Source organism: Neltuma alba, unplaced genomic scaffold (assembly GCF_004799145.2).
Source record: "Neltuma alba isolate B1F8T4 unplaced genomic scaffold, ASM479914v2 tig00012254_pilon, whole genome shotgun sequence".
In the NCBI taxonomy this organism is placed as follows: Eukaryota; Viridiplantae; Streptophyta; class Magnoliopsida; order Fabales; family Fabaceae; genus Neltuma; species Neltuma alba.
In genome coordinates, this window is record NW_021636780.1 from 356058 (window position 1) to 376428 (window position 20371).

At 36.1% G+C, this 20371-nt stretch overlaps 2 protein-coding genes across 3 annotated transcripts; both read left to right on the forward strand.

Annotated features, from left to right (window-relative positions):
• The first annotated feature begins 1060 nt into the window (after nucleotides 1-1060).
• LOC114725465 (adenosine deaminase-like protein) lies at nucleotides 1061-8046 on the forward strand. 2 transcript variants are annotated; one of them, XM_028911980.1, is made up of 11 exons: nucleotides 4323-4528; nucleotides 4618-4688; nucleotides 5347-5438; nucleotides 5518-5577; nucleotides 5669-5908; nucleotides 5991-6067; nucleotides 6150-6219; nucleotides 6300-6413; nucleotides 6743-6809; nucleotides 7562-7666; nucleotides 7751-8046. In XM_028911980.1, exons 1-11 carry the CDS (start codon nucleotides 4452-4454, stop codon nucleotides 7873-7875), a joined length of 1098 nt encoding a protein of 365 aa, XP_028767813.1. In that variant the 5' UTR covers nucleotides 4323-4451; the 3' UTR covers nucleotides 7876-8046. The 2 variants fall into 2 exon arrangements, with proteins under 2 accessions (XP_028767814.1, XP_028767813.1); XM_028911981.1 differs by lacking the exons at nucleotides 4323-4528; nucleotides 4618-4688 and adding an exon at nucleotides 1061-1073 and having other exon boundaries at nucleotides 5349-5438.
• A 2097-nt stretch (nucleotides 8047-10143) lies between these two features.
• Nucleotides 10144-18189, forward strand: LOC114725463 (phospholipase A I-like). The gene is given in 19 exon segments (XM_028911978.1): nucleotides 10144-11013; nucleotides 11573-11720; nucleotides 11919-11997; nucleotides 12082-12235; nucleotides 12330-12539; nucleotides 12629-12874; nucleotides 12952-13114; nucleotides 13266-13526; nucleotides 13637-13758; nucleotides 14127-14288; nucleotides 14445-14637; nucleotides 14757-14893; nucleotides 15137-15275; nucleotides 15486-15686; nucleotides 15785-15964; nucleotides 15967-16249; nucleotides 16341-16557; nucleotides 16644-16733; nucleotides 17470-18189. Coding segments are annotated over 19 exon segments (3969 nt in total). The 5' UTR covers nucleotides 10144-10476; the 3' UTR covers nucleotides 17917-18189.
• Nucleotides 18190-20371: the final 2182 nt, after the last annotated feature.

Sequence of the window (20371 nt, forward strand, 5' to 3'; positions counted from 1 at the left end):
TTCCACGAAAGTGATGCATGACCCGATATATATATATATATATATATATATATATATAGCCAATTATATTATATCCCCTCCGTAACTTTTTATAGAAAATAATCTCTCTTATATAGTGATATCGGTAACTATAATAAACAAATCTTTTCTGTGTGAAATTTTAGACTAATAATTTCTACTTTTATCCCATTAAATATATATTACTTATTATTTCTCTACAATAAATTTTTACTCATTATATCTTATATGCCCTCTTTACCAAAAAAATATAATTAAAAAATATGTGCTTATAAATATATCTTATATATTTATTATTATCTCCGGTTCTGTAAGGTCTTATAATTAGGAACGGAGGTAGTATTTTTAACTAAAGATTTTTTATAATATAATAAGGGATGGAGGGAGTAATAAAACAGTATAGACACACATATATATAACTTGGTTCCCACAAGATGGCAGCGCGCGCACTATACACGCCAACTCACAACGCAAAACATAATAATTATTTTTATATAAAAAAACATAATACTCTTCCGCTCTTTAATATAAAACTTATTTAACTAATTGGATCTGATTAAGAAATTGGGTAAGTTATTAATTATAAGAAATGTGACACATTTTTCCTAAAATATCATAATTATCTTTCTTAATACCACATCTTTCTCTTCTACTTGATTATGGCTGAAAGTGTCTATAGGAGTAATTTAGAAAAAATCGATAAATATAAGAAATGAGTCTTATATTTAGATCAAAATCAACTCAATAATTAAGTCCTATATTAAAAAACCGAATGAGTAACTTACTTTCAGTAAGCAACGCTTGAAAATGCAACCTTAGTACATAAATTCCGAGCATGGGGCAGGAGATTAGAGAGAGAGCGCGCCTTGCAGAAGCCGGGCACCGCCCTATTATCACCATTAACTGTAACAACGTTATAGGAAGATATTATTGTCTCATAGATATTGAATGAAGAAATTTAAATATTTTAATTTAAATTTAAAATCCCTTTGTTAATCTTCATGGACCCCGTAAATTTGATTCAGATCCGTAGCATTAATGATTTCAGAGGATGAGTTAAATGAAGTAGGTGGATCCATTATGGTAAGAATTTAATGCCTATTCCACATTTGCATGCTTAGCGAGTACAGACAGAAAAATGAATCCATAAAAAATTACCAAATAGTATTTTATACTTCTAATATAAAAATATTACCATGATTTAATTTATATATATATATATATATATATCTTAGAGGCTGATTCAAACAAAGAGATAATATGGCCCAAAAAGAAAACAAAAAATATGATATGAAGCGTCTGGCTCTTTTTTAGTCGAAAAAGTTTATGTAACCCGAGAACGATGAGACATTGAGGCCCAAAAAGGCCAGAGAGAAAAACAGTTTGAAATGTGAACTAAACTGGGCCTTGTGCATTCCAGGCCATTCTTCAACTGGGCTCGTTAGTATTGGCCCATCTCAAGTCTACATTATTTTCCTAACAAATCGCGTTAGGAATACCTCCTGTCAGTATCAGATCTAAACTCTATGAAACAATTAGGCCACCAAGGTTGGTCCAATTGGTAAATGGTTAACTCATAACCCATAATGTCATGAGTTCTAATCCTGCTATTGATATAAAGACTTTATTGATAGGCAATTTATAAATATTCTCTGAGCCAGGAGGTATGTCTCAGCTCTGGTGATCTTTTAGGATCCAACTCACCTAGACTTTTGTTTTTTTACCAAAAACAAAATGCCAAGACAACTAAGAAGAATTGGTTTAATTAATAAGAAGTTGGCTCACAAACCACAAGGTTGTGAATTTGAATTGCTTTGCCGGTGTGATGACCTTGTTAGCAGGTGATCTATAAGTAAATTTGTAAGTGCTCTTTGAGTTTTAAAGCATGTCTTAACTTTGATAAGCTTTTGAAACCCAACTCACCTAAATTTTCTTGCATGAAAAAAAAACCTATGCCAGAAAGGAAAATCTATGAAACAACGTTTAGAATATATTTATATTCATATACATATCTAAATACTGGGGATATGATACACCATTTTATCATTACCACCTCTATTGATAGAATCCCCATTTAATATTCGCAACTAATAAGGTCATTTGAGCAAAATGTTATGAAATTGGAAGACAAACTAAATTAAGATTTTACTAAGATCAAACAAAAACCAGGGTGTTTAGACTATACTATTTTAAAGGGTAAAGTAGCATACAATGCTGCTCCTTGATCACCATAAATAATGCATCTGGCACCCTCAACCCCAAATAAGATTCTGGATATGACCAAAAAACAACATCAGGAGTTCTTAATACACTATAAATGAAATTATACTCCTCCGCTTCTAAATATAAAATCCTTAATAATCATGTGTATTAGCTACAATAACCATTTGATATATCATTTAATACGTGCAATTACTAGAAGGACTATCTTAAAAAAATAGATAAATATAAGAGACAAAATAAGTTAAGATTTTATATTTAGAACCAAATTAAATGTTAAATAAATTTTTATATTAATCACCGGAGGTGGTATCAAATTGTTAGATTATGGTATTGGATTTGCTTGGAAAATAATACTAAATGTCTTTTTTCAATCTGTTTTGAAATTTAAATGATTGCTTTTTTGTCTTTTGGCTGACAATCTGTTTTACATGATATTGACCGAGCCAAGTACATGAACGTGGTGCAATAGAACTTTTTGTTGGTATTGTGAGGGGTGATGGGTTTTTACCAAACCGAGGATCACAAAGGACCACGAGGAGATTGAGCGAATCTTGGGACATCCTGGATCGGAGAAAGACATTGCAAGGAAGCAAACACACAGAGGGGGGGGGGGCCGGGGTGAGTCACATGCAGTGTCCCTTGTTGCTTACGTTAACCTGTGTCAGATTCTCGGAGACTCCTTTGTCCCAATCCCAAACCCCGAATCCATGCAAAGATCTTCCCCCCCTTGCCTTCCGGTTTTCAATTAACCATTCCCATACGCTATCCACTAACCCTAGCAAAAACATCAAACATACCGTTCTCCTGCCTATACCTAACACCCGCTTCTATTATTCTGATATATCTTTTCCGGCTTCCCAACTTCATGTATCATCTTCACGTTTCTGTTTTAGAAAACCCAGAGAAAATATATATCTAACTTTATTGTATCAGTGAATTGTTTGTCCTATATTAAACTGTTCCATAGATCTTATACTTTTTGTCTTGTTTGTTTTAAAGGAGATAAGATGTAAAACAGATATGATTTTTAACTACGGATTTAGAAAGTCTTTGCTCAACTTCATAGGTAAGTGAATTGTGAATTGTGTGATTAATTCATACTTTAAACATGTACCTGGGGAAAGATCGCTTCATAAAACCCTTCCTAAAAATAGGGTTACATGACAAACTAAAGTAAAATCAAAGGTGTGCAAATAAAAGGTGCGGAAAAGAATGGCAGGTGACGTAACATGGGATGCAATTTCAATACATGGTTGACCCTTCTTTCTGAAAAAGAACACAAATTTGTAGAACTGCTCATCCACAAATAGATCCGTGAGAGAAGCACTCAATTGAGAGAGAGCTAGGAAAGTTAGATGGATGAAAAGAGAAACTCAAGCATATATGGACTTTTGTTTTTGGCCAATAGCATTTGTGGACTTGAAAGTGAGAAAAACAAGTATGAAATTAGTCATCCTAAGAGAGACACAAATAGCTGTTAAATGAAAAAACAATTAGACAGAAAAAGGGGTCAAAAAAGTGAAAAGGTAACGAGAAGGAAGCAACTTGAGGTGGGGGTCCAATCAATCAATCAGCATGAAGTGAACAAAAACAAAGAAGGTGCAAAGTAAAGTTCTTCGATGTTATTGTTGGACAAACTATTTGTTGAAATAGTGCCTTCAACTTGTGATACGGACAACTTTGGTTTCAACACAAAGCCTTGTCACATCCACAAGTCATTCCTCAACTCATCCCTGTTTCCCACCCAAATGCTTCATCCATCAATATGTCAATTTTTAAAATCATCAAAATATTACCAAAACTTGATATTGTATACAAAACATGTATGGCACTTTTCTTAATTTCATGAATTTATTTGTTTTTCTTTAATCCAACTTGTTTTATTTTTGGTGGGCTCAGTAAAAGAACAATAGTGGGGGTCGACTAGTTTCCACAAAAGAAAATCTTTATTTTGATTTTGTAAAGTTTGACTTCAGGGTCATTGATTTCTTGAAAAGAAAAAAGGGGAAAAAAGGTTCATTTTCCACGAGTAAGTTGGGCTCTGGACGGCATAGACTTTTAGCTTTCCGTTTGCGCGACCCCTATGCATATAAGCAAACCCATCCTCTAGCGCCCATTCTGTAATCTGTAGTTCAGGTCAATACAAGACATTGAAGAATCTGTCTACCCAGTGAGAAAATTTGTGAGAGGAAGAGAAGAAAAGAAGAGAGATGGAGTGGTGGGTCTCAATGCCAAAGGTGGAATTGCATGCTCACCTCAATGGATCCATTAGGCACTCCACGCTTCTGTAAGTTTCTTTCTTTTTTTCATTTCTTTCAATTTTCATCAACTCCTTAGTTGCCTGGGTTCAATTTTTCTTTCTTCCTCATTTCGCAGAGAACTTGCTCGAGCTCTAGGCGAGAATGGTCTCATAAAATTCTCCGAACTTGAACATGTCATCCTCAGAAGTATGCCCAACCATTGTTCTTTTTCTTGTTCACTTGTCTGTTTATTTTCTGACAAAAGGGAAAAACTGGAAAATTAAGAGAGTGCTGGATAAACTAACAATTTCATACGTGGATTGTCCTCTGGCCGATGCAGCTTTACTGAGCGCATCAATTAGTCTGAGAAATAAGGAAGGACTAATTTCTTATTTTTGGGACTCATTGATGCACCCATTAGTATTAAAGTACTAAAGATAAGTAGGTCTGTAGCAAATTGTTAGCTTACTAAGTGCTAATACGTCTGCCTCTTTTTCACCATCTATTTATCAGACTCTGCCATCGTCTAAGTTGTTTTCTGTCAGGGAATTCATAGTATTTTTTTAAAACAGTTTTATATGTGCAAGAATCTGTGCCCTATAGTTGCTACCACCTGAAGGCAGTTAAAAAGATAATAAAAAGGTGAACCTTTTGATTGTGTTTCTTAGTACCAATGTTCTGCTGGAAATTTACTCCTCATTAGAATTTTTTTTCCTAAACATAAAATTTTTTCAAATCTTCTGTTAGGGAGGTCCTAATCTTCTTGCTGTTTATTTGTTACCTGACTTCACTTTCAGTGATCCTTATTTGCTTATTGATGTTAAACGACACAATGCCGGTGTTGTTTATGGCTTTGTAAATACAGAGGATCGTTCATTAGGGGAAGTATTCGAGTTGTTTGACCTAATCCACCTTATCACAACTGATCACATGGCAGTTACAAGAATCACCAAAGAAGTATGGCTGTTTGTTTACTGTATAAATTATAATGCCAAATTTATTGCCTTTGCATTCATGTAAGTATCATCAAATGCAGGTTATTGAAGATTTTGCAGCAGAGAATGTTGTGTATCTGGAGTTGAGAACTACTCCAAAGGTAATGCAAGGAGCTCCATTCTGAATTTGAGCTGTACTCATATCCGTTGAATTTATTTGATGAAGGTAAATGTTTTATGAATTCCATTCAGGCTAATGATTCGATTGGAATGACCAAACGCTCCTATGTTGAAGCTGTGCTGAAAGGTCTGAGAGCTGTCAGCTCAGTTGATGTGGATTTCATGCCTGACAATGTGAATTCTGAAGGACTTGTAAATTTGCTAGCCCCAGCAACAAATCATAAGTATAATCTAAATACTAGAAAAAGAATCGTTGTTAGGCTTCTGCTGAGCATTGACCGACGGGAGACAACTGAGGCAGCAAAGGAAACTGTAAGCTGAAACTCTGAGATATCTGAGCAAATGTTGAGTCTTTTGGGGGTATTAATAGACTCCATTTTTCTTCTCGCTTTAGGTCTCCCTTGCTCTGGAAATGAGGCATTTAGGGGTGGTTGGAATAGACCTATCTGGAAATCCAGTTGTTGGTGAATGGTAGCCAATCTCAACCTTGACTCTAGAGGATAACTCTTATCTTTTGAAATGATTAAGCTCAAAACTCCGTATATTGTTGCAGGATTACATATTTGCCAGCATTGAAATATGCTCGAGAACAAGGTCTTCACATAACCCTCCACTGTGGAGAGGTGCGCTCATCTTTAGCTTTCGCCTAGTATTATTGAAGTTTACCTGACTCCTTCATTTTTTCCCGACTTAGTGTTTTTAGGTACCTAATGCGAAGGAGATAAGGGACATGCTTAACTTCCATCCCCAAAGGATTGGACATGCTATTTTCTTGGATGAGGAAGACTGGGAAAAACTAAAATCCTACAACATTCCGGTTAGATTTTGCTACATTTTTTAGTTCATCACAAGTGAAGTTAAGTAGTGGTATATTGTGACTTGTTTGGGAACACGGAAAAATATTATTGTATACTATTGGTTAAATTGTCAAATTTCAGAAGTTTCTTGTAGATAATCCGTTTAGAGGTTTTGCAGACTCTTAATTTTTGTCCGATGTTCAAAGCCTAATTTTTTTTTTTTTTAAGAAATGGGAAACTGTGACTGCCTGTTTACTGATCATTCAATTTGTGCTTTTGCTAATTTTCAAAGCCTTTTGTAACACTGCCACTTCGGTGTTCATTACTTGTTGCATCTTTTCTATTTCAGGTTGAGATCTGTTTGACTTCAAACCTAAGGACAGACTCTGTTCGATCATTAGATGTTCACCATTTTGGTAGGTTAACTTGGTTTATATCGGAAGATGATGATCTTTAATTTTGAATTAATAAAGGAAACTACTGACTTTTCAATTTTACCAGTGTGTTTGGAATTACTATCAGATATAGCCAGAATCACTTGATAAATGATTTTGGAAGAGTTCATTCTACAAAAGTCAGACATACGTTTTGGGAATTGGAAATGTTATCTAAGAAGTTTTGACTTTATGTTGCTGGTGTAGAAATTCACTTTTCACTGTCACATTACAAGGGTATAAAAATGATACATTTGTGTCACCAGACTCGCTTCTAGGAGATAATTGGTGCCGTTATGTGTGGTAAATAACAAAATAAGTTTTGCCATAATAAATCAGATTACCTCTTACAAAATGTAGTCTGAAGGATGAAAATTAGTTTCAATAAAACCAGAGGCTAGGCTGAGGTAAAGATAATGATTTTATAAAATATATTCTAAATATTTTTAAACATAATCATTACTGGTATTTTTTGTGTGCTTGCGTAAGCTCAAAGAACCTACCAAAACAATCTGTTTATCCATTCTGTTTTTATCCACTTTCTTGCTTGCTTTCTTTCTCAAGGAGTTGACAATTTTGGTTCTCTTAAAAGACTCGAGGTCAAACCATAAACATAAAATGCTGCCGTTTACATATGAGCTAATCTGCTATCAGTTCATGCAGTCAGAACTTCATTTGTTTTAATGGATAACCTCTAAATAGCCTTTCTTAACATGATGCCTCTGCTGATGCAGCTGATTTGTATAACGCAAACCACCCTGTAGTCCTGTGTACTGATGATACTGGTGTGTTCTCTACCAGTCTCTCTGATGAATACAGAATTGCTGCTTCTACGTTTGGTAAGTTATGCGTTTCTGTTGCAACTAAATGATTTCAAACAATGTCACTCTACTGACTGTTTGCTTGGTGTGGCTGTAACATAGGGCTTGGAAAGAAAGAAATGTTTGAGCTGTCAAAGAATTCTGTTGAGTTTGTATTCGCAGATAACGGAGTGAAGGAGGAGTTAAGAAGTATTTTCAATTCAGCGGCAAAGAGTTTCGATGCATGAGTACGTAATTTCATCTAGGTAGTAATTTGTATTGAGCAGTAAAGCCTCCTGCTTTTAGCTGTTATATTCAAGAATGACTTTGGATCTTGATGAACTTCTTGTCTGGCCATACTATTGGAGTCAGTCAATCCATTAGGTATATGTTTATTTAGCTGCTATTTTTGCTGGTAATCCTGCATTTAGCCTTATTTATATTTTGCCAAATCTGGGTTGGACTTACTTAGGTGCGTATGAACTTATCTCCTCCGCCATTTTAGACTATTCTTAAGGCTTCAATTTTGCCTCTATTTTGTGGATGGCTGCTTGTGTGTGCCTAGGCAGCTTAGTCATTAGATTCACACCATGAGCGCTACTTGAGGCATTGGCTCTTTTTAAATTTGAAGGGCAGGTACTAACAGATTAAGATTACCAACGAGATCGAATCTGTAACCTTCCATTTACGGAGAACTTTTGTACAATTAAGTTGCAAGACTATTGACAAGACTTTGGCTCTTGAAGCTTTGGACTTTTCTTTTTGAAGTTTTTCTTTTTCACAACATTAACATGATGGTACCTGCATTTAAGTTCTGAAACATCATAGTCCAGTTACTGCTATCTCACCATAGAGGCTAACCTTGCCAGCTTTTCCAAGTCTTTCTAAACTAATGCGAATTGCTTAAATTATGCAAGCTGGAATTGTTTTAGGTGGAGATGGTTTATAGAAAATACAGAGACCAAGTTAAGAACTATATATCAAGGCAGACTAGTTCTTTGCTTTTTCAAAACCAAAGCTGAGAATTTCTTGACTTCAACATTTGTGGTGTTTAAACTCATGTTAATCAAACTGTGATTTGACTAACGAAGCCAAACAGGTAGTTTTATAAGAGTTCCCACAAAAATGAAACTGATCAAACTTTTTAATAAGTAATAATTAATGTTTTTTTTTGGGATTTGTGAATTTGATAAATAATTGTACCATTTTTTTAAATAACTTGGGAATATATTTTTGATTATTATATGGATTGATATGGGGGGCAACATTGGTTTGATTGACTTGCCAATTCTAATTCAAACTCGTCATTTTGAGAAGAGTCAGACAGACTAGTATACCGACATTGCCCCCCCAAAATGAGCTTTCTTTACGAAAATAATAATGCAATGTCCTGTACTAGGAAGTCGGAGTAATTCCAAATAATAATTAAAAAAGACAAAAATAACAAGACCTTGATCATGGCACAACAACTTCTGACCCCAGCAGTTGGCTTTTATGGTGCAAGCGTGACCAAGAGATATGTATTTAGGGGGTGTTTGATATATGATTTCAAAAGTGCTTTTATAATTTATAAAATAAATATGTGAAGGGTTTTGTTTTATTTTGTAGAAAAATATTTTTTAAAAACACTTTTAAGGTTATCAAACACCCCTTAATAGAAAATCACATGATTATGGTCGAAGCGTTCCTTTATAAGTCACAAGATGAATATATTAAGAGGCAAAATTTGAGGCAAAATTTGAGAATGAGAGAACGGGAGGAAAAAAACCTCATAACCCTCAAGATAAGCCAATTCAACATTTTAACTAGATTAATGTATAACCTAGTTCATGATATATGTGAATTTATAAATTAAAAATGTTATAGTAATTGAATTTGTTACTTTCCATAAAGGAGCCATTCTTTTCTTTGGCCATAGATAAATGAGTAATTCTTTATTGTCGTAACTTGCATACTAATTATATACTTGTTCATTCAATCTCACAATTTCAAACTTAAAAAAGAAGAGAATTTGGTATTGTTAGGCCACAAGACCCAACATCAATGAACAATTCAAACTTTGTAATTTTTTATATTTTCAATTTGTCATCAACTCCTTTTTTTAAAATACACATCCAAGGGATTGACTTTCTATGTATATGAATTAGTGAATTAAAAAGTTTATTTTGTGGAAGGAAACGGATTCAAATGATGAAAGATGAAAATACACATATGTTTCAGAAGCCAAATTGTAGATTTAATCTTATCAATGGCATTAGATTGAAGTTAATTCTATAATTGGGATCATTTTATTTTTTCTTTCTAAATGATTTGGACAACATTTGTGATATGAAAATTGAAAACGTGTTGGGTTTCTCTGTCAATTTGCTATGAAGTACGATTCACCCAAAAAAAAAAAAAGGAAATTATGAAGGACGACGACCCCGTCGGCCTTGTATAAACGACACTGCGTTCCGCTGCATCTCTAAATGCTCCCCGCGAAAACACGACTCGCAGTTGCGCCGGGCAACTGACCACCAACTCCATCTAGAGGGCGAAAAAAAAGGAATTTTGAATAAAATGGAAAACAGCGTCGGTTAGTTTCTTCAGTTTCAGTCTCTCTCTCTTTCCCAGTTCATCATCAAAACTTCAACCTTTTTGTCCGCCTCTGCATTTCAATCCGCATTGAAGCCCCACCTTTAATTTCTGAGCCCTAATTGACAATCATATTCCTCATTCTCTTTTTCGTAATTCAATTTTTTTTTCCCAATCCGACCCGTCAACAATGATCGGATCCTCGTAGATTCCGAATGCTGCTTCCAGGTCAATTCCCAACCTTTCGTTCACATTGCAGCTGATCCTTGATCATAATGTCTTGGGGATTGGGCTGGAAGAGACCCTCGGAGATCTTCCGTCTCACGCTCAACTATGGCACCGAGGAACCTGCGGAAATTCTTGGCCATAACTCATCCATATCTCGTTCGTCGTCTGCTTCGTCACATTCTTCCTCTTCCTCAACACTCTCTCAGGAACAGGAACTCGGGTTTCGTATTGACCTGGATTGGTCCGCATCGGAGGATGACGATCAGGTGGCTCTGAAGCTCCAATCGCAGCTCATGGTGGCTCTGCCGATGCCACAAGATTCCGTGGTGGTTGAATTGAAGCCCGTCGATGATGAGAATGTGGATTTGGATATGAAGGTGGTGAAGAGACGGGAGCCTCTGAAGGCTATCACAATGACCAAGGCTATTGGCTCCGGGCAACAGAGCGATGGGATTGGAGTATTGACACGCTTGATACGGTCCAATTTGTCTCCCTTAATGCCCACTATCGGAGAGGGGGTTGCAGGTTGTGGTGACCATTGGAAGAGTATCTCTGTGCTCAGTATATGCGGCTGTAACTTGTCGGTGAGTGTTATTAGCTTAGGAGGAGTTTCGAGTTTTCATGTTATTTTTGCGACTTTCTTGCTATATCCATTCTTTTATGCACCTCTGATTTCTGTTTTCCTTCGGACCATTTATGTGTCCGTGTTTAAAAGTTTAACTTGTAGACAATGGCAATAGTAGACCTTTGCAATTTGCAAAAAGGAAAAAAAAAAACCTTTTTCTTGCTTCATTTCTGTGTCTTGTGTGTATGTCGTGTTAAGGAATTGGAGATCCAGGATGGATAAGTGCTTAATAGCGCTAAAACTTCTGGCTTTTGAATTTTTTAACTCCCGAATTGTTGGTGTGTTATGAAGCATAATGCTAAAATGTTAGGAATTGATAATGTTACTCTCTTTCTTAACATTTCTGGGGTAGCCACAACTGAAAGAAATTGTGTGGTTTTGATCCCCCGCCCCTTCCACCCTCCTTGAATGTTTAAGAAGCAATTGGGTTTCTATTTTTAGTTGGAACTTGGAATTGAGACTTTATTGAGTTGCATCAGGGGTATTATTAAATCATTAAATGCATTACTCATGTACAGGTATTTCCGGTAGAGCTTACCCAATTGTCACAGCTTGAGAAACTTTATCTTGACAGCAACAAGCTGACATTTTTGCCTCCTGAGCTTGGTGATCTGAAAAGTTTACGAGTGCTCAGAGTTAACAACAACATGCTTGTGTCAGTACCTGGTGAGTTTTCATGTCTTGAACGCTAACTCGTAAGAATGATAGTCTTTTGTCTTACTTGGAGAGGCCGTATTATTTACATGTTTTTTTATTAAATATGATGAGCATTCAGATGCAAACAAATCGATCTTTTAGCTGCTGGTGTCATAAGATAAATGTTTCTTGAAAACATTATATGATTTTTATAGCATTTTTTAGCAGTGGAGCTGAGACAGTGTGTTCAGTTGGTGGAATTGTCACTGGAACACAACAGGCTTGTTCGACCTCTTCTAGACTTCAGGTTGTTCTATTAAGCAACCTCGTATTGATTAGTTTGGACTCCATGTGTTATTTTGTTCTGATTTTTATCCTATATTTATGGCAGGGCTATGGCCGAACTACAAGTCCTTAGGCTATTTGGAAATCCTCTTGAGTTTCTTCCTGAAATTTTACCCCTCCACAAACTTCGCCACCTTTCTCTTGCAAATATTAGGATCGAGGCGGATGAATATTTAAGATCAGTGAATGTGCAAATAGAGGTAGTATATGACAAACTAACATGAGGATTTATTGCCATTATTCTTCTGAACAAGTAAAATATTCAGTGAAATGTGCTTTTTATGGTAAATGCAGATGGAAAACAGTTCCTATTTTATTGCATCTAGGCATAAGCTGAGTGCCTTCTTCTCTCTCATATTCCGATTTTCTTCTTGTCATCACCCTTTGCTAGCCTCTGCACTTGCAAAGATAATGCAAGATGAAGGAAATAGAGTGTTTGTTGGTAAAGATGAGAATGCAGTGCGGCAGCTTATTAGCATGATCAGTAGTGACAACCGTCATGTGGTAAGTTTAATGGATCTAGATGTCATATTGCATTTATTTGATTTTCTATCCTAGGCAGTTGTGCTAATTCTTTATTTTGTTTTACGCAGGTTGAGCAAGCTTGCTCTGCTCTTTCTGCTCTTGCCTCAGATATTCCTGTTGCACTGCAACTTATAAAAGCTGATGTTATGCAACCTATAGAATCAGTTCTCAAATCTATGGGTCGGGAAGAGGTGATGTCTGTATTGCAACTTGTGGTGAAGCTGGCATTTATATCCGATACTGTGGCTGAGAAGATGTTGACCAAAGATGTATTGAGGTCATTAAAATGTTTATGTGCCCGAAAAGATCCAGAGGCAAGCTACTAATCTGTTTTGGCTTGATTTGATTGGTTGCCTTGTATTGTTAAGGACCCTCTTTCTATCATCTCTAGGTACAAAGGCTTGCTTTGTTGGCTATTGGGAATTTGGCCTTCTGTTTGGAGAATCGGCGTATTCTCGTTACTTCTGAAAGCTTGCGAGAGCTTCTCCTGCGTCTGACAGTTGGTACTGATCCTCGTGTGAGTAAAGCTGCAGCTCGTGCTTTGGCAATTCTTGGTTTGTCCCTAGATTTGTGTCCTCTTTTTCCCCCCCCCCCCTTTCTTTTGTTTGATATAATTTGCATCATATTTTAACTTTTAATGTGATTAGTGAATGCTGGCAGAAAAACCTGAATAATGTTCATATTTCTTCGTGCTGTGTTTTGTAGGAGAAAATGAAAACCTTCGGCGCGCAATAAGAGGGAGGCAGGTGGCAAAGCAAGGACTTCGCATACTATCAATGGATGGGGGTGGAATGAAAGGTTTAGCAACTGTGCAAATTCTGAAGGAAATTGAAAAGGGAACTGGAAAGCGAATACATGAGCTGTTTGATTTAATATGTGGCACATCAACTGGTGGGATGCTAGCTGTTGCTCTTGGGATCAAACTAATGACTTTGGAAGAATGCGAAGATATATACAAAAATCTTGGTGAGAGTGCTGCTGAGGAATGGCGTGTACTAATTATTTTTATTGTAATCAAATTGTTCATTTTCCAAAAAAAAAAGTAGATTGAATGTGTGAATGACTTTTTGGATCAGGCAAGCTTGTCTTTGCTGAACCTATGCCCAAGGATAATGAAGCTGCAACTTGGAGAGAGAAGTTAGATCTACTTTATAAGACTTCATCTCAGAGTTTTAGAGTTGTTGTGCACGGATCAAAAGTATGGAACTCTTTCTTCTGGATTGCTGCATTTTTGCAAAGTCTATTAGTATTGCAGCTTTTAGCATTTCCTACATTTCTCAGAAGCTTGTGGTTGGAATTCTGAGAAGAAATGAGATACTTTAGATGATGCTTTAATGATGTGGATTCCCTATTTTGCTTGGTTGTCTAATAAAAAACCTTGCTTTAGAATGCCAATCCTTTTTGGCTGGATAGCTTATGCTTTGAAACATATAAAAAGTAAAACATTCTTAACCAACACCCCCCAAGGAAAAAAAAGGGAAAAAAGAAAAAGCTAGTGGCTATTTTACAAAGAGATGTATGCTATTCTGTGCCTAAGAGGAGACATCATGACTTATTGTCTTGCAGCACAGTGCAGATCAGTTTGAAAGGCTGTTAAAGGAAATGTGTGCTGATGAAGATGGAGATCTAATGATAGACTCTGCTGTAAAAAACGTGCCTAAAGTTTTTGTTGTATCAACCTTGGTGAGCACGATGCCTGCACAGCCTTTTATATTTCGTAATTATCAGGTGAGGCCCAGTTTCTTGTGTTATATTGTTGAATGGATGTAAAATCTTCTTGGCCAAAAAACAAGGCTGTAAAATCTTATTTCTTCCCGGTTGTTAATGTATTATATTGTTGCAATCTGGTTCTCTTTCTTCCTCTGATTTGCTATATGCAATCAGTATACTGCTGGAACACCAGAGGTGCCTCTTGCAAGTGCAGAGAGTCCAGGGGCCAATGTAATAGGGTCACCTACAACAGGTGCTCAATTTGGCAACAAGCGCAGTGCTTTTATTGGAAGTTGTAAGCATCAAGTGTGGCAAGCTATCAGAGCCTCATCTGCTGCCCCTTATTATCTTGATGACTTCTCAGATGGTACTATTGCCCTGCCATTCTCAGCACTGAGTTTCTTGCATTTAGAGCTTTAATTTTTTTTTTCTTTTTCTTTAACAATTTTTTACGCTTTTTCTTTTTGTCCTGCTATATTCCTTAAGATGTCAACCGCTGGCAAGATGGTGCAATAGTGGCAAACAATCCTACAATTTTTGCCATCAGAGAAGCACAACTTTTGTGGCCTGACACAAAAATTGACTGTTTAGTTTCAATAGGGTGTGGTTCTGTTCCTACAAAGGTAATTGCTCTTCTCTGTGTCAATTCTGCAAAGAAATTTCAGAGCATGATTTTTTATATGGGTACTATCGTCCTGAAAGCATTAACTGTATGTTCTGTATTTGGAAAAAGATCAAGGTCTTTGATGGTAATGATAGCGCTGCCCACCACATATCAGTAATTTTCATTTTTTGTTATATGTTGTTAGATTACGAGGCTTTTAATTTACTACATAATTTAATATTATATTTTGATGCTGCTGCAGTTGCGAAAAGGTGGTTGGCGGTATCTAGATACAGGGCAGGTGTTGATTGAGAGTGCATGCTCTGTTGATCGAGTAGAGGAAGCCTTAAGTACATTGCTACCTATGATTCCTGAGATACAATATTTTCGTTTTAATCCAGGTATGATGTGAGTTTTAGAGAGTGAAAAGGAAAGAATCTCTCATTTTCACATAACTAATTCTGATTAGATAAGTTAAGTAATGTGCTCTTTTCTAAAATTGTTTACTTTTCTTTTCCTTACTTTCTAGGGAAGTATCCTTGGCAAGTAGCTATTTTTTGGAAAGAATTTTGACTCCTGAGCTCTGATCAGTGTTTTCTGGCTTGTTCCAGTTGACGAACGTTGTGATATGGAGCTGGATGAGACAGATCCAACAGTTTGGAAGAAGGTGGAAGTTGCAGTTGATGAATATATCCTAAAGAATAATCATGAATTTCAAAATGCCTGTGAGAGACTGCTTCTGCCTTTCCAACATGAAGAGAAGTGGTCAGAGAATCTTAAATTTAAAGGGAAAACAGAAGAGTCAAAAGAGGGTATTGTTGCTGATAAGTTGTCGATTTGCTTAGTGTAGTATTTTACTTCTGGCGATCCCTAATTAAAATTAGAGAACTCTCCTATTCTCCTTGACCAGGTTCTAGTGGCCCCACTTTGGGGTGGAGACGTAATGTACTACTTGTTGAAGCTTCACAAAGTCCAGATTCTGGCAGAGCGGTGCACCATGCCCGGGTGCTTGAATCATTTTGTGCTCGTAATGCGATACGATTATCCCTTATGCAGGGTTTGTCTGGGAATGTGAAGACCGTGCCAGGAACACATTGCCGACGCCATTTGCGTCACCTCTGTTTGGAAGCTTTCCGTCAAGTCCACATGTATATAGTCCTGATATTGGTCAAAGGATTGGACGAATTGATCTGGTCCCACCTTTAAGTTTAGATGGTCAACCAGGAAAGGCAGTTGCTTCGCCTCCAATGTCTCCTAGAGGCCTTAGACAGCTTTCTCTGCCAGTCCGATTGTTGCATGAGAAACTGCAGAACTCTCCACAAGTGGGTGTTATACATTTGGCTCTTCAGAATGACTCAAATGGCTTAATTATGAGGTACTTGCTCCTTTATATTGTGGATTTATTTTCGTTGGCTCCTATTATTTTTCTCTATGTGGATGGAGGCATGATATTGGTGTCTATTCAGTTGGCACAATGATGTATTTGTGGTGGCTGAACCTGGAGAGCTGGCTGAGAAATTTCTCCAGAGTGTAAAAGTCAGTTTATTGTCAACAATGAGGAGCCATCGCAGAAAGGGTGCATCTCTCCTTGCCAATATCTCTACTGTTTCCGATTTAGTTGCTTTCAAGCCTTATTTCCAAATCGGAGGCATTGTCCATCGTTATTTAGGCCGTCAAACCATAGTATGCCTTCTTCCCCTTAATATTTACATGTTTTTTTTTATTTGAATAAATAATCTTAGATGAAATTGATCCAAATCCTTTTGTAGGTTATGGAAGATGACGAAGAAATTGCATCGTACATGTTCCGTAGGACTGTCCCCTCTGTGCATGTAACACCTGATGATGTTCGATTGATGGTAGGTGCTTTGCTTCCATTTGATTTGATTTGCAATCTTTCCCTCTCTGAATTTTCCGGAGCTTCACCCAAACTATTAGACATTGCCGTCTTATTTGCTGCCATCCATTTTCTTTAATCATGTTTTGAATGAGGTATGAGATTAGTGGCTGTATTCTACAGGAGTTACTTCAATTCACTGCATTAAGTACTGGATAAATAACCGCCAATAATTATTGCATTGTATTGCACCAGGCCCTCTTATTTATGGCTTGATATGGCTTTGCCAACTTCACTCTTTCTTGTGGGGTTATTTGAATTGCCAGCACACCTTATGTTGGTGTAGATATAGGAGACAACACTTTACAAAGACCAGATACGTTCCAAGGATTTCTTTTTTTTTTAAACGACTTGCAGAATTTGAACAATTCCTCTAATTTAATTACAATTCCACTGTGCCCCACCAATTGAAATTACCGTAACAACTATGGCGTGTTGATTTCCTATTCAACCCTTTTTTTCATTGGATACTGCACCGGAAATGCGGGGAGAAACTGCTAACTTTTACATCAAAAAAAGAGCGAATAATGATGTTTCGTCTGAAGAAGAGCAATAATATTACTGTTAATTCATGAAAGATCTCGTGAAGTATGATTTCACTGTAGAACTGCATTTTCCGCATCATATTTAATCATATCATATCAATGGATAATTTGGTCTCATCTCTGTTATTGTATTGATGTTCTTGATTAACCAAGGTTGGAGCATGGAGAGACAGGATCATAATATGCACGGGGACGCTTGGACCTACTCGGGCTCTTATTAAGGCCTTTCTGGACAATGGTGCCAAAGCTGTTATATGTCCGTCAAGTGAACCCAAGGAGCCTCAGATTACGTCCCTTGATGGTGCTGGTTGGGAGGTGAATGTGTTGGAAAATGGCAAGTTTGAAATCGGAGAGGATGATGCAGAAGATGAGAACGAACCCGCAAGTCCTTTAAGTGATTGGGAGGACATCGACAACGAGAAAAACTTGGACCGCAATTTGTGCTTCTGGGAGGATGATGAGGAAGAACTGTCACAATTTGTGCGTCAGTTGTATGATTCCTTGTACCGGGATGGAGCTAACGTCAATGTTGCTCTGCAACATGCTCTTGCCTCACATCGAAGATTGGGGTATGTGTGCCATCTCCCCACCATTCAATAATTTGTTTACTTCCTCCTTACATTTATACATATAAATTCGGAAACCCAAAAACAAAAACAAAAGACAGAGGACGAGAGTGCTATAAACAGAAAGAGAGGGAACATGTTTATGTTGAGAGAGTTACTGTGGATATCCAATTTTGAGGCGGACTAATATATGTATCTTCATTGATTTATGATATAGAAATTGAGTAGTCTATTTGTTTCCGCAGTTATACTGAGGTCAAGTTTGTAACTCGTGAATTTTTTTCTCCTACCAAGTAACATGTGAAAAGTATACTGTTGGATGGAAGATGATGTATACGGGGGGGAAAAAAAAATAGTCATAGTTTCAGTCCAAAGCTAAAAGTTACGTAATTTCATTGATCGTGGTTTCCCAGGGAAGCACTGCTCCATTATCTTGTTTGGAAAATCAGTTCTTTATTCGTGATTTATGGGTACAAGTTTGTGAAGTCTCGACTTTATGTAAACATCTTTATAAGCATTTAATATAAGTAGTTCTAAACAAACACTAAATTAATTGCCTGAGCAGAATCGCTAATGATCATCAGCCTCATTCTATCGCGAGCCCACACCTCTCAATTCTGCAAATGATATTCACAAGCTCAGTGGTAAATCGTTTAATGCAAATTTCCTGTTCATTCCCAATAACACCACCACATGAAGGGTGCGTTCGGATTAGTAACGATAAAAGTATTTTTTTAATCTGATTTTTATAAAAATGAGATTGGATAAAAGTCAAATAGTGTAATGTGACTTATATTTGGATTGATTTTATAAAAAAGTTACTTTGGGAAACCAAAATTTGTTTGGATGATTAATTAAAAATAATCAATTTAGATGTAAAATGAGTAAAAACAACATAAATTTTATTAAGTAATACATATGTAATATTAAATGTATATAATGTGACAATTGTAAAAGAAATATTAAAAATAAAATTATTGGAAATAAAGAATTAATTTATTATTAAAAAATTTAAAAATTTAAAAATATTTAATGGATAAAAATATAATACAAATATAATATTTTTAAAAAATGATTTCATTACTCAGCAAAAAAAAAAGATTTTATTAATTTTTAATTTTGAAAAAAAAACTTTTAGAGCATAAGCCTATTTATTTCTATAACCTATCCAAACATGTATTTCAAGTCATTTTTTTTTTAACTTTTTCTAATAGAGAAGTCAGTTTAGAAGTCTCCAATTCCAAACACACCCGAAGCCTTTATCCTTCTGTTATGGTCTTGCAAAGCTGAATTCTTCAAAGGTTTTTGGAGTAGCTGGACTTCGAAGTCTAGCCTGATTTAAGGCATACCAGTTCCACAATGCCGATGAAATTGGTTGGGGTATGATAGTCTATTAGGCTCTATCTTGACAGCATATTATAGAGTAAATAAAATCAAAGCTTTTCCCTTTTGATACTGACAAAGGTTATGTGGAAAAAGAGTTGATCAGCATCTTTCAATCGTTGGCAACCAAAAGCACATGTGCCCTGTGACTTCACAAATTAAAACCTCTTGTTTTGAGATTCTGTGCTATAGACAGTGAATTTGGGCAATTCATGTTCCCAGCAAAGTTCAGTTTTCACATGCCATACCATCTTGTGACTCTGTTTGGATTATCTATACCTCTTTTCGTGTTTGTATTTATACTTATATATATTGTCACAATCTACACACTTGTATTTTTTTAATGGAGAATTTAAACTTACAATTCCACGCTTAAGAAAGTCTTAAAAGAAGTGTTTGGTATTGTTGAATTATAAGGTTCTGACAAAAATTAGGAGTTACAAGATCCATTTATTTATATAATTTTAGGATCAGTACATTGCTGGGGGAAGCTGAGATTTTCAAAATCATCCGACATGGTAACTTATTTGAATCTCCTAACTATTGAATTCCCTGACTTCAATAATGGGAGTTTCCTATTCAATTACTTCCAATTCTCAACATCATTTCAGTGACTAAGGATGAATGAACGTGCAAAAAGTTGGCCTTCATGAAAAATAATGCATCATGTCCTCTTTCAAATACTCCTCCGGTCCTAATTATAAGACCCAATTGACTTATTTGAGGAGATTAAGGAAGCAAGTTAAGTTGGTTATTTATAATAAATAAGTGTTGTTATTCCTAAAATATCCTTGCTAATTAAGTATATTGGCTAAAACTATCATTATTAGAAGGATTATCTTGGAAAAAAATGCATAAATATAAGAGACAAAATGGATTGAGTCTTATAATTAGGACCAAATAAAAAGTCAAATTGGGTCTTATAATAAGAACCGGAGAAGGATCATTTTTAAATTAAAATAATGACGGTAGACATATGAACAGGAGAGGAACACAAGGGACCCCATGCCTTAAAAGCACCGACCTCATCTCTTCCCTCTTCCTTTTATCCACGGCATCAGGCATGAAAGGTGGACATTTAATTTTGACCCCAACACACATTACAT